General features: G+C 25.7%; 1 protein-coding gene across 7 annotated transcripts; it reads right to left on the bottom strand.

Moving 5' to 3' along the window:
- Window positions 1-1275: 1275 nt before the first annotated feature.
- On the bottom strand, window positions 1276-14268 carry LOC114121420 (myrosinase 1-like). Of its 7 annotated transcripts, XR_007604711.1 has the most exons (14): window positions 9894-10044; window positions 8150-8416; window positions 7868-8001; window positions 7673-7807; window positions 7493-7615; window positions 7253-7433; window positions 7092-7189; window positions 4123-4264; window positions 3070-3221; window positions 2880-3014; window positions 2714-2820; window positions 2404-2491; window positions 1724-2017; window positions 1276-1633 (listed from the first exon to the last, which is right to left on the bottom strand). XR_007604711.1 is itself a non-coding variant. In XM_050202541.1 (13 exons), the coding sequence occupies exons 2-13, from the start codon at window positions 8340-8342 to the stop codon at window positions 1964-1966; spliced, it is 1542 nt and encodes a 513-aa protein (XP_050058498.1). In that variant the 5' UTR covers window positions 8343-8416; window positions 14169-14268; the 3' UTR covers window positions 1665-1963. The 7 variants fall into 7 exon arrangements, 5 of the variants coding, with proteins under 5 accessions (XP_050058498.1, XP_050058500.1, XP_050058497.1 ...); XR_007604712.1 differs by lacking the exon at window positions 1276-1633 and having other exon boundaries at window positions 1665-2017; window positions 2319-2491; window positions 9894-10043; XM_050202541.1 differs by lacking the exons at window positions 1276-1633; window positions 9894-10044 and adding an exon at window positions 14169-14268 and having other exon boundaries at window positions 1665-2017.
- Between the last annotated feature and the right edge of the window lie 484 nt (window positions 14269-14752).

Consider the following 14752-nt stretch of genomic DNA (forward strand, 5'->3'; position numbering starts at 1 on the left):
TGATATGTAGGCATACCTAATTTATTAGTTATGACTATGAGACATAATATTTATAATATTATATGTAATACAATATGAATATACTACATACTTTCTAATCAAAACCAATTATAATTACACATTTTTCAGTTTTTCAAAACAAATTTGAATTGTTAAAAGGGGTATAACCATTTTCCGCCAATATACCTGTTAGATTACCTATTTGTTTGATAAAGTCAAAATATATATTTTTTAATTAATTAATGTAAAGAAGATATTAATGCACCAGATATAGGTACGCACAAATGCACAATTATAGGTACCTACGACAATTTACGCCCGTCGTGTATACCTACTATATTCCTATCTCACACAATATCACAAGAACTCTTATAACTACATCTTTTAAGTTAAGTGCCTACTGTACTTTTGAACACACATTTTAATATTTTACAGTTACCGAGTGCTTGAGTGATTCTTTTAATATTCATAAAATATTACCTACTTAAATACACAACTAACAATTCAAATAATATATGATCTACAATTATATATACATCATAAATGTATCTGTGTGTCTATACTAATATATTATTAATAATAGTTACTAGTTTTCTTGTGCATATATTTGTTTATAGATATGTTCAACGTGTAACTAGTGGTGTATATAAATATTAAATACCTACTCTCTTATCAATACACGATATACCCAAGTCCCAAGACTACATAAGACTACCAAGTACAACTGAATACGCTGACCAGTATTCTTGAACATATTAGTTTACAAATCAATGTCCACAACGAAATTTGTACATAGATCCTGTATTCCTGTTTCATAATTATTAAATTAAACTAACAATTTAAAAAGAAAACAAGTATATAAACACACTCTGTAACTCTGCTGTGTAGAACAATTGCATTTGAAAATGTCATTACGTATATAAAATATAATAATTAACGTTAGTTGTAAGTAGGTAGGTAGTACTGTAGTAGTAACAACAAATAATATTTTTAAATTTCACAAAAATTACTAAAATCATTGTTTTATGTTTAAATATCTAACTTTGTCCAAATTTATACTTAACATAACGACAAAAAAAAAATCAAGTTTGTATAGGTGTTTTTAATAACTGTATGAAACCATGAAATACTTATGAGGTACCTACCTACCTTGTATTTTCAAACCAGAGCTATACAAATTTAACATTTTAGTTTTAACTAGGTACTTAATAATAATAATTTGCAAATTAATGTGATTTTGATGAATTTTATGAAAATTTGAAATTCAAATGCTCGTAAAAAAATTATAATAATATATTTTTAATATTTCTAAATAGTTTTAATACATCTGTAGTAAATCAAAAAGAATTTGGCTGCGCAATATATATTTTATATTACTAATTTTTAAATTATAATTATTATTAATCTTCTTTTCATTTATGTGAGATTTACCATTTATATATATTGAGCACACAATACGAATTACTACCCTCTTATATGTATAATGTATATCTGCACATGCATGCAGATACATGTATACATATAAGGATTTATATTATATACAATGAATTATGTTACCTTAGTTTGACTGTAGATTTGTCTGCGATTGAGTGCGGCCAGTGTAGGAATAATGGATAGGTCTGATGTTAATTCACTTAAATATAATGTTAATTAAGAAGCACGAGTTAAGTAATAGATTTATTATTTATAAATTAAAACACAAAGACTTGTATTTTAAACGTACATAAATTGGTTCTCTACGTATAACCATCACCAAATGCGCACGTAGAGAGAGTGACATTGTGTCCAATTGTCCGATGGTCGATGGGTGTCTTCTGAGCCGGTTGGGTAATAAATTTAGATAATGGTCAAAGGATATAACAATGTCTGACCACAGATGTCTAGTATTGTGTGAAAATATGTGCGACTATGTATATAAAAGGGATTATGATGATGCCACTATTATAGTTATATGTTGTTATCATTACACATCATTGTACAAAATACAAATCAATACATTCATCAATCCGCTCAAAATCTAAAATATAATAAAATATTTATAGCTATTAATAGCTTAATAACTTATCAATTATCATATAAGCTAGAGGAATGGTATTCTTTTTGAAAATGTGAATTTGTTAATGATTTTTTTACGGTTTATAGCAGAGTTTCATTGAACAATGAAAGAATAATAATTCTCGCGCCCAAATTAATATTCGCGCTATCAGAGCAGCCGGAAGATTATGTCTCAGAGACTTGGGCTTGTGGTTTTTGATAAGTGTGGTTTTAATTTTTATGGTGGAATTGTGGAAATGAATTGAAACTGAATGTGCAAAGACCTTAGGTTTTTGAGGTGTGATATATTTGGAGATAATCGGACTATTGCAAAACAAATTAATTATTTTTCAATTGGCCAGTAGTTACCACATTCTTGAAAAATGCATATGACCCTTTTGGAGTACGAGTTCTATTAGGATCATTAAAATCTACCTTAACAAGTCCAAAACGAATTCTGAAAAATGACAAAAATTAATTCTATATTAAATATAAATATATTATATTCAATAATTATTTTGAATAATTAATTAATATTAACAAATAATGATTTACCTTATTATTACATTGAATAACTATAAATATTATTGATTATTACAATAGAACCTTTTCTATATATCATACTTATTTATAAACAATTAATAAAGTACTTATAATTAGCTAAAATAGTATGACTTACCTAATACCATCCATCCATTCAAAATTATCTAACAGTGACCAAACAGTAAATCCTATAACATTACAATTATCTTCATGTATTGCGTGTAATGTTGCATTTAAATAGCCCTATTAAAAAAAAAAAAAGTAGCATCAACATATTGTTATTCTAACATATTATTAAGTACCTGTAAGTAGCTTATTCTATCTAGATCATCCAATTGACCACTATCTCCATATCCATTTTCTGTTATAAACATTGGTGGATTACTATATTCATTTTTTATCCATATCAAAAGTTGTCTTAATCCATCAGGTACTGGCTAAAATATAATGAATTAAATAATGTACACGACTCAGTTTTGATTTAATTCTTACTATGAGCCACGATGCAACACATGATTTTGACCATGATTTATCGACAGATACATAATAACCTGCATTTGAATTATAATAAGAATTTGGATCACCACTTTGCTGAGTTACCAAACGAGTAGAATAATGATTGAAAGCATAAAAATCAGCCGCACCTACAAGAATATATAAAGAATATATATATTATATATTATATATTTTTATTTTTTTAGAAGAGCAATAATAAATTGATTTTATAATAATATATTTGTTTTTATAAGTGTGTACTCAAATTTCAATGTATAAAGTAGAAAAAATACTTTAATTTTTAACTTTAAGGGACATATTGGATCTAGTTAGTACGTTTGGAAGGTAATTTTGAAAATGTCCAGTTTTTTCAACGTTATCAAGAAAATAAAAAATAAAAAATATGAATTTTTACACAAAATTGATTATGGTTTTTGGTGCAACTCAAAAATTAATAACTTAGATTTTTCAAAATATTTTGATGCCTTTTGAGCAGAGGCAATACATTGAAATTTATAATTTATACCATATTACAGTGGTCTCAAATAAGTGTCACGTAATGACTGAAAGAGTCATACTCTTTACTTTTTAATATTTGTAAAGATTGATGAGGTATAATGTAAAGAGTATATATAAAAAATCTGATTAAAATTTTTTTCCATATTATTGACAAACTCTTTACTGGCTTTATTTCTATAACCAGTATAACCCATAAGAAAAATAATTTTATTGTATTGAATGTTTATATTTTGGTATTTGATGATTTAGTTTACTTTCAAAAAAAATTAATGAGAATATCTCTAGACAGACCATCGATATTTAAAATTAGTTTCAATAAAAAAAAATTGATCATTATTCATTAAAATATTAAATTCAAATTTAACACATCCAATACAATAACTTATACAATTACAAAATATATTTTATTTAACTCTTACTGTAGTATAGTAGAACGATTATCAACTTTTATTTATGATTTTGTTTATTTTTAATTATGTTACTAAAATATTAATTAAATTTCATCAAGTATGTTATCTGTTAAAAATTCACCTTTAATTAATTTAATTTCATCTTCTGTAAATGTTGGTAATATTGACCAAAGTGTTCCTTCTTCTTTACTTTTTTTATCTATCCATTGTCTCATTATTGGTGGATAATCTCCTTTGTACACCGGATGACTGAACCATCCCCTCTAAGAAAATATATCAAACTATAACTAGTACATAATACTATGAGTAGCAAATTCAATAATTATAATTATAATAATTGCATAATGTGATAAAAAATTTTATCTACAGAGCACAGGATGTACCGAAAGCTTAAAAGAGAACTATTTAGAAATTTCTAGATGACCTTGTGTCTTGTGATATTTAAAGACAGGTATCCTGTGCAATTGCATCTTTTTATGGTGTGTTTTAAATCCTATGGAAATAAGTTAAAAATCTAAATCAAAAAATGTAGTTTTATTTTTCAGCTTTCACAAAATTGTATGTTCAGGCTTTTTTTTCATAAAAATGAACAAATTAGTTTGCTCCATAATCTCTATTATAACATCATATCATTTATCTATTTTATTATTGCTATATTATATGTTATAGAAAGTATTAAACTTATATATCTAACAATATAATAATAATTATATATATATATCGATCATTATTCCATATAATACAACATATGATAAAACTACTACAATTGTCGATTACATATTATACAAATACAGTACTATAGTCTATCTACAGCAATTGTAGTTAATTTATGTTTTGTACAACAATTTTATAGTTGATACTTGATAATTTATATATATAATAACAGATACATAATTTTACAGGAAAAAACTTGAAAATGTACATAATTATGAATTTTAATCAAATATTGTAAATCAGTTTATCATTATTTTATTGAAGTTAAAATAAATTTTTTTTTAAATTTATATTTTAAGCTTCTTCTTCTTCTTCTTCTTTTTCTTTGCCTTCCTCCCAACTATTTTATACTTAATAATTAATGCTAACTAATAAATAAAATTATAAACAATAAATAACATTAAAAAAATAGTTTAAAGTACCTATGTTAAAAATTTTGTTTTTGAACAATTTTGCACATTTTAACTGTATATTTTAGATTCTGAACGAAGTGATGAATGTATTGATTTTACAATGGTGTGTGTTTTTTTTTTTTTTTTTTTGTTTTGTGTCTGTGTACAGCATAACTAGTCGAAATAATACTCCAATTTCAAACAATGGGGGTGGTTTCCGATGTAAAAGTGAATATCCTTGGTGCATTATAGAGGTAAAAAGTTAACATTTTCCAACACTTTTCAAAAAAATCGAGAAAAACAAAAAAAAAATGACGGAAAAACGGCAATTTTTACGCAAAACCAGTTTTCGACCAAATCGATTTTTTTTTATGGTTGTAATTCAAAAACTAATCACTGAAAATACTTGAAATTTTCACCAAATGTTAATGTCAGTGATATCCGTATATAGTTAAATTTTCAAAAAATTTTGACTTTTTTCGAGTTATTTATAGACCACTGAAATTTTCGATTTTTTTGAGAAATTTTTTTTAAAGTGTCAATAAAAAATTTTTGGATGACCAAAAGTTTTGAAAATTTAATACAAGGTTCCTTATGAGTTGTTTTTAATGTAGCTAAAAAAAATTAAAAATCGTTAGTCACAATTTTTTTTTATAAGCGTTTTTAGTTCAAATTTTTACAAAATCTGTCGAAAACGCGAAAATTTGCAAGAAATTTTGAAGTTGAAAAATCATAAAAATTTTTTCTTTTATAACTAAGTTTTGAAAATTTGGTACAAGGTTCTCCATACATTTTTCTTCAAATATCTGTAAAAAAAACTCTACCGGATTCAGACAAAAAATTTTTATGAGTGTTTGAAATTTAAATTTTTACAAAAACCGCGTTAAATAACAGTTTAGCCTCAAACGATTTTTGATATTTGTTATTATTCAAAAAGTATAAGTCGTAGATAGTTGAAAATTTTACCAGTTATTAAGATTCGCGTTTTCTTTACGTGATTTAAATTTCAAAATATTTTGACATTTTTTGAGCTATTTATAGACAACTGAAATTTTCAATTTTCTGAAAAAATATTTTTGAAGTGTCGATAAAATTTTTTTGGCCCTATCAAAATACTTGAAAATTTAATACAAAGTTCCTCATAAGTTTTCTTATAGTGATTAAAAAATTATAAGAATACATAGGCACAATTTTTTTTTATTAGCATTTGAAGTTCAAATATTGACAAAAATTCGTCAAAACCATGAATATTTGCAAATTATTTTGTAGGTATATTTCATAAAAATTTTTGTATAAGTAGCTAACAGTTGAAAATTTAATACAAGGTTTTTCATAAGTTTAGCTTACAATTATTATAAAAGAACTTAAATTTTGTTGTATTCGGGCCATTAAAACATAAACCACCTTTTTTACCAACCACTAGAAATTATATCCTAGGCTGACAAATCATCTTCGTTCAGAATCGTTTTTCGTATACAATGATAACTATCATTGGATTCAAATTTAACACTCCTATAATATATAATAATGATCCATATGGCACCTAATGTACAGCAGAGCGGTACTCACTTGCCCGCTTTTTTAAGTATTAGCTGCACAAAAATAAAATCTTTATAGTGATATAATGTTGTCATGTATAGTAAAAGACAAAATTTTTGATCATGCAGTATTTGTTAGTTTTATCATGATCTAATCTTCAGAATTATTTGGCTAATTATTTTTACTTTTCAAGCCCCTGCTTTCATGAGTCATTACATGGGGCTCTTTGTAACTTTTGGTTGCTCAAAATTAAACTGTAATTGAAATTTAAATCACCCAAAAATACTAAAAAGAATACCACAGTTCTTCTAAACTCTATTTCCTAAGATATTTTTATAAATAGATTTTCAGCTATCTACCGATTAAGATTTTGTAATTTTTTGAACAAAAAGTTAAATACTTTTAATAAATACATCATGCATTATAAAGCAAATTATTTTATTACCTCAAATTGGTTTGCTCTCTCAGCAGTATTTATATCATCAAGTGACTCAGCATTTTTTGGTAAGAAAAATAATCCGCTAATTGAAATACTTATTTTTCCTGTAAACAATTTAGGATTAAGACTTAAAAATAAAAATTTTATAATCATTTGTTATAATATACCTTGTTGTGTAGACTTGAACATCTCTTTATATAACCTGTACGCTTTCCCATGTGCAATAAGTAATATATGAGCTGATAAATAATACCCAGTATTATTTAAACTTAAGTATGGTGCGTAGGTACTAAAAGCATAACCTCTAGATATCTGTAATGGTTCATTTATTGTAATCCACCATTTTACCTATGATGAGTATTAAATGTTAAGACAGTTTATATTTTTCAATTAATTATTTAATGTACTCTGTCTCCGTAGTGAATAAATAACACTCGTGCATATTCTTTAAAATAATCTGACATAATTGGATTAACCCAACCGCCAAGATCTTGTAAATATTGTGGTAGATCCCAATGATACATTGTTATCTGAAAAAGACATTTATTCATAATATTTGCCTTTTATTTTAATCAAATAATACTTACAATTGGGGTAATATTTTTATTGATAAGTTCATTGATAAGACTATTATAATATGCTATTCCTTTTTCATTTAATACATTCATTACTCCGGATGGTGCTATTCGAGCCCATGAAATGGAAAAACGATAAAATTTTACCTAGACAAATAATAAAATTAAATATGTTAAGTAAAAAAAAATGCCAAATACCAATATCACATTTAAATTTTTTGCCAACTCTACATCTTCTTTATACTTGTGATACGAATCGCAGGCAATATTTCCATTAGATCCATCATTTATTAATTCCGGATGAGTATGAACCAAATGATCCCAAATATTTTCTCCTTTTCCTAAAGAATTTATATAATAATTTAATTTACATTACTAAAATTATCAGTAGTATTGGTAAAACATCAATGACCTTAAATTATTTATGATAGTATAAAATAAGTATATTAAGTATTTTGTGTATTGGATGTATAAGAAAGTTTTGTTTACCATCTTCATTCCAGCCTCCTTCTATTTGATAAGCAGCAGTTGCAGTACCAAACATAAAGTCATTTGGAAATTTATAATCCATTGAATTTACATGTGAAATAATTAAAATTACGAATAAGGATGTAATTTTTGTCAATTGAATATTATTGAATGTTAATTTATTGCCCATATCCACCTCAAATATCACCTTCATATCTTAAGTAGAAAAGTTGCTCTTTAAATAAATAATTACCTAACTATTTGAAGAACTGGTTATCATTTAACTACCTATATACAAAAATAAATATATTAATAAATAGTAGTAAGTGGTACCTATACCTACTTATCTATAATAATAATACAACTTTATGTAATATACCTACCTAATATAATATATAAATATATATTATATATTATTATATATATTGTTATTAATATGTATTATGTGTCAATAAATATATAATATTTTGTTAAAGCACTAATGCTCATAAACATGAAACAAATAAACAAATATAAATGTGTTTAGTATAATTGTTGGGAGCTAGTTGCTAATATAACATTCTTCATTAAAAACATGGTATATTAACATACCATGTAGGTATATCGTATATGTATATTATTATACAGATTCAACTAATACATGTAAAATGTTTTTTTAATTATAGACGTTATATTAGTATAAGGCTTACATTTTTAATACATTTGTAATGTTCTATACCGGTTGAGATTTTAATGCAATAATAAATAACTTTTTTTTAATTTGTGTTTACTTTCTAAATATCTATTAAAAACAATTATTATAGTTTATAACAGTACCTTAAGTACCTATATTTTAATTGTCTAATGTTTCTATAAAATAGAATGCAACAATTCTATATAATTCTGCATTTCTGCATCAGCGTTTCCCAAAGGTGGCGATGAAAGTTACAAGCTTAATTAATTTGTTATTGCTTACTTATGTACCAATACATTTTTTTTATGGTAGGGGGGCGTCTGTCATATTTTATTTTTACAATTGGGCGGTAAAGATAAAAAATTTGGGAATCACTGTTTTACACCTACTTGCATGACTACATCTACTTACAACCCTAATTAAGAAAAGGATAAGTAATACACTTATTGATACTTAATCAAGAAATTTAATTTGAACTAATTGTTATTTGTTATACACACACGGGACCCAGGGGTGCATTTGGAAAATTTGTGCCCCGGGACAACATATTTTTGCCACCCCTACCCCATCCAAAAAAAAAAAGAATTATATAGGTAATTATGCAAATTAATTAGAAATCATTCAAAATATTTTTTTTAGGTTCATTTTTTTGTCAATTTTAATATATTTAGGATTTCCAATGCATTTAATCTTCCTCTTTTATATTTGATTGTAAATATGATTTTACTCCTTTTAGAGCTGAAAAAGACCATTCAGTGTTTGGTAGGTATCTACATTTATAAATTTTAAATAACAAAATATATACTGTAATACTGTATGTATAATGTATAGACATTAGTCATTTTTATTATTATTATTTTTTAATAAATATATACAAAAACTGCCGCCTTTTTAAATCTGCCGTCGATGGCAATTGCCCCCTTTGCCCCTCTTAAATGCACCACTACATGGACCTACTCAATATATTCATTATTTAAATATTTTAAACTCCAAAACTTATAAAGTATAAAAGCTTATAACCCCCCAAAAAAAAATACTATTCTCCTAAAATCGTTTATTAATTAATTAATATGTTACAAGTAAATGGATTACCTTTAATCTTTAGCACTGCTGAATAAAACGATATAACGATAATGGTAAATGCCAAATTGACATTCGACGTCAACAAGTTAGACATGTTAAATCTAAATGTTAATGTTAAAGTTATAAAATTCCAAAGTCCGCGAGTTACGATACGAAAATGATCGGTGACCGTGACCGTTGCGAACCTAGCGGTCATTTCACATCACGCAATCAGCTGGGGGATCCAATCGTTAAACTACTAAAATTAATCACATTCATATTTAATTGCAACGTTTTTTAAATTAGGTAACTTTTCCTCAAATTATTCAATGTAGATTGTAGATATTTAGGCATTTTACACGTAGTATGTATTAAATTATAATTATACGAACCATAAGATTAAATTTAAATAAAACTTAGAAGTAGTTATCTACTAGATATAAAACATTATACAATATATTTATAAATAGCATGGATCATTTTTCGTATGGAGGACTCACCAGTCACCACTCGGCCCACACTTAATAATAATTAAATAATTTAAATAAAATTTGAGTAATTGACTATCTACTTCCTATCGTATTTCTATCCTATATGCAGAAGTTCTCAACCGGGACGACAAGTCACCTTTAAAGGTGGCACGAATCCAGCTTAGGGGTGACACAAAAAATCAACGAGAAAAAGAAAATTAATACATTTTTGCGAAAAAAACATATTATATTCATATTAATATCAATGTTTTGAGCATTTTTTTCTATGTACTGTATTTTTTTTTTTTTTTAATAATAGAATAGTTTTAAATACAAAGCTAAGATTGTTTATAATTTTGATGTTAAGGTGACACAGACACACAGTGTTTGATTCTAGTGGTTAAAGGTGATATGAATCAAAAAAGGTTGAAAACTACTGCTATGTGTCGAATGTGATAATATTCATTACGATAAATTTCTTATATAGGAATAGGACCAATCACGTAGCGGAAAATGAAAAATGTATAGAAGGTACCTACTTGTATAGTACAAGACATATGCATGAACATTATAATATAATATTATATGTATAGAGACTAAATGTTCACGTGTATAAGGTGCGTAAAACTACTTCAAAAACTATTTATTAATCAGTAATCACAATATTGTTGTACATTCGATAAATAGGAAAATTGATTTTTTTATCATTTATTGGGAATGAAAATATAGTCATATATAACTCAACATTAATTAAGTCAACATAATCAATATTAACATGATTTATAAATTATAATCTATCATAATAAATAGTAATAGCCAATAAGTACACCTGATGGCTGTTGCTGAGTAGGTACAGGCGTTGTCTGCAATAAAAACAAGACAAACCCGTAAATATGCATGAATGGGCGATATATTGCGATTTTGTGAGTATGTGACCCATGTCCCACGATCTGTAGACTGTAATGTAGACTAATATACATTTTATATACCTAGTATAGTTATATGTCTATAATACAGGCGATATTGCCACTGCATAAATAATACATATATGCGGCCGTGCGGGTGTAGTATATATCTCTAGATTTTTTTTTTTTTTGCTGTTTCATTTCATATTATTTTTATTGTCTAAAGGTTAGTTAAGAATATAATACCTATATATCAGAGGTTTTCAATCTTTTTTTTCTCACGGCATCTCAAACCCTAAAATATCTTCTAGAACTCCGGAGGCACATTATAGAAGTATTATAATCGGAAATATAATATATCGGAAAGATATAGCATATTATATAGGTACAAAATGCAAATAACACAAAATTGAAAGCAATAAGCAGGTTTTTATAAGGCGGTGTACCTTGGGTGTATGAAATATTAAACGGTTGATTCTCCGTAATTAGAATTTAGAACCTTGATACTCGAAAAGTCGAAATTCTGAATATAAAAATATCTCGAATAAATAGATATAACTTATTAACTTCCTTTCAAATAAGTAGTAACAATAAAACGTATAATTGGTAACATAATATATTAAATAAGTAAAAGTTATTAACCTTACATTAATTCTTTAAGTAAAATATTTAAAAAAATGCAATGTAGGTATATCATAAATAATAATACAGTACTATTATACTAGTAGTATATTATGTAATATTGTGTATATTAGTACCTATTATGATTTTTGATATCTTTGAAACTTTTAATTCGAATCTTTGCTTTGGCTTGGCAAGATTGGCCTAGATCAAGGGTGCTGCAAAACAGGAGTGTAAAAGACAAAATAAGATATGCCTGTGTTATTATTAATGTTAATAATCGCTTAGTATAGTTACACTAAAGGTAAATTAATATAAATCATACATAAAAGGCAATTTTAATTTTTTCAAGATGGATTACTATTCATTATTCAATAACACACAATATAGGTATATAGCATACAAATATTAAAAAATGCATAAAATAGGATATAAAATGTATGCCTGATGCAGAATGATAGTAATAGTTTTAAAAATTAATTTACATTATTATTTATTACAATTAAATAGCCAAATAGGAATTTATTTATATTAATCAATGAGTATGAGCCTTTTGAAAAAATATTACATGTTAATAGACATAGGCACATAGCCACACACGTAGCGATAATACCTATTGGCTATTATAAATAAATATTATAAAACTAACAGAAAGACAAAAAAAATTATACATATCATATAAAAACAAAATATAAATTTTCTAGACTCTATGTTTTAAAAATAATAATGTTCTATATCTTTAAAAACTTGGCGAGATAAAACAAACAAATCTTTGGAAATTTTATTAGCGAAAAGCTCTTGAGAAAGATAAGATAGGCATGTTAATAGTTAATGTTAAAAATAGGGTCAAATTCAAAATTCAACTTTCAGCAATTCATTAATATTTATTGATAGGTATATTTTAGATGCTTATTAATTTTTCAATATTTAATCATTTATATTTTATAAGTTCATAAAAGGAATTTCTATACAGAAACAATTCTACAGCTAGTTTTTTATTATTGTTAGTATTGTCATTATTGGCCCTCTCCTTTTGAAATGACGCCAATAGTAGCCAAATAATTACGGATGGGTAATAATAGACTAAATGGCTTATTGGTAAGTTACTGGAATGGCGGAATATTAAAATTATACCATATGAACTCAGCAGTCATTCATCAGTAGGTATTTAGTTGAAGAAATTAAAGTTTGCATATTATGTAATAGATGTCAATGACTATAATGATTCGTGACCGTAACCAATATACGACCTTTTTTTTCAGATTGGAACCGACAACCAGCTAGGAGGGAACCGCTTTCGCATTAAAAAAAATATACAACCTATTAATATAATAAAGTATTCAATAAATAATATTTAAAAATCAAATATATTTTTAATAGGTAAATTAGTTATTTATTTTGTTTTAGAAAAAACTATTATTTTTTACGTATTCACTATAACTGGTTGAGATATATTTGTGTTTATAAAGTACCTAATTAAGTTAACTTAGTGATAGAAAGTAGTCACTTTTGAGGCAGTTAGATCAAGACGATTAATTGTCTTCCCTCTGAGACAAAACCATAAAAATCAAAGTTTCGAATAATTCCATGTACCTACCTATACTTTTTATATTTTTGTAAAATTAGTTTAACAAGTTAAACAATTCTTTAAAATACTTAATACATACCCAATTTCCTATTTTAGTTTCAAGACAATGGCAAGTAAAAAAAGAAAAACGTTTAATCAACACCTAAATTGATTTCAATAATTTTTTAACAATATTTAGGAAAATTGGTATGTCAAACCTTAGAAATAGTTGATTTTACTCTACGACTGCAGGGATGGCGAATTTAAAATTTATTTGTACCTATTTGTCAATCAAATAAAAAAAAATGTTAATTCAATTTTATTTTTCCAACATATCAACAAATTTGTTATCTTTTTTTTTAATTAAACCTAAAAATGATCGTTGAACAGTTGTGCATGTTATATAGGTTCATAAGTTTAAAAACTTTGCTCAAGAACATAAAACTGAATAAAAATAAATTTATGATTTGTTTCTGTTCCACGTGGGCTAATAGGTAAAATAAAATAAAATGCGCTGACATGTTCTTAAGACCGCTAGTCCTGATTTCCTCGAGTCATTTTACAAAAATTCTTTACAAATGAATAGGTATACCGTATACGATTGATTAGACAGAGACAAATTAATGTTTCATAAAATAATTCTTTTTACAATCAGATATTTAGGATTAGACTTCAAAAGACTAACAGTTAGGTATTAGGTTTCAGATGATCCAATATTGTTATAGAAAAATCAAAAACTTACCTCAAAATCCCATTTTAAAGTATTGTCAACTCTTAAGAATTCAGAACATTTTTAGTAGTGGATATTTCATCACAATATTATGTCAAACTTGTTATCCACCATAACTTGTCCTACAATCATAATCATCACAGATTAATGAAATGAAACATAATTAAAAAATTAACGTTTCATTTAAACCAAATTATACGAGAGTTATAGAAATTAACCAGAAAACAAAAATAAATAATTAAAAAAAACACTAAATATCTTAATATAAAACACCTTTTTTCTCCAATTTTGAACCGTCGTCGCGGAAACTGCTTTCGCAATACTTAAGCGAATGATAAAATTAAACACCTAAACGTGTAAACAATTATGTAAAAATAAATAATTTTATAATTTAAAAATCGCTTAAATGGGGTTTTCATTGATAGACTAATATGGTATATGTTTAAGCTTATTGTAATTATAAATTGTAGTTAAAAATTAATAATAATAATAATAAAAAAAGGTTGTCAATAATGTCTGCTATCAGTACTCAGTAGCTTTACTCATATTGATAGACAAATTATAATATTTGTTAATTTATCTATGAGTTAGTCCAG

The sequence above is a fragment of the Aphis gossypii genome, chromosome 3, assembly GCF_020184175.1.
Source record: "Aphis gossypii isolate Hap1 chromosome 3, ASM2018417v2, whole genome shotgun sequence".
Classification (NCBI taxonomy): Eukaryota; Metazoa; Arthropoda; class Insecta; order Hemiptera; family Aphididae; genus Aphis; species Aphis gossypii.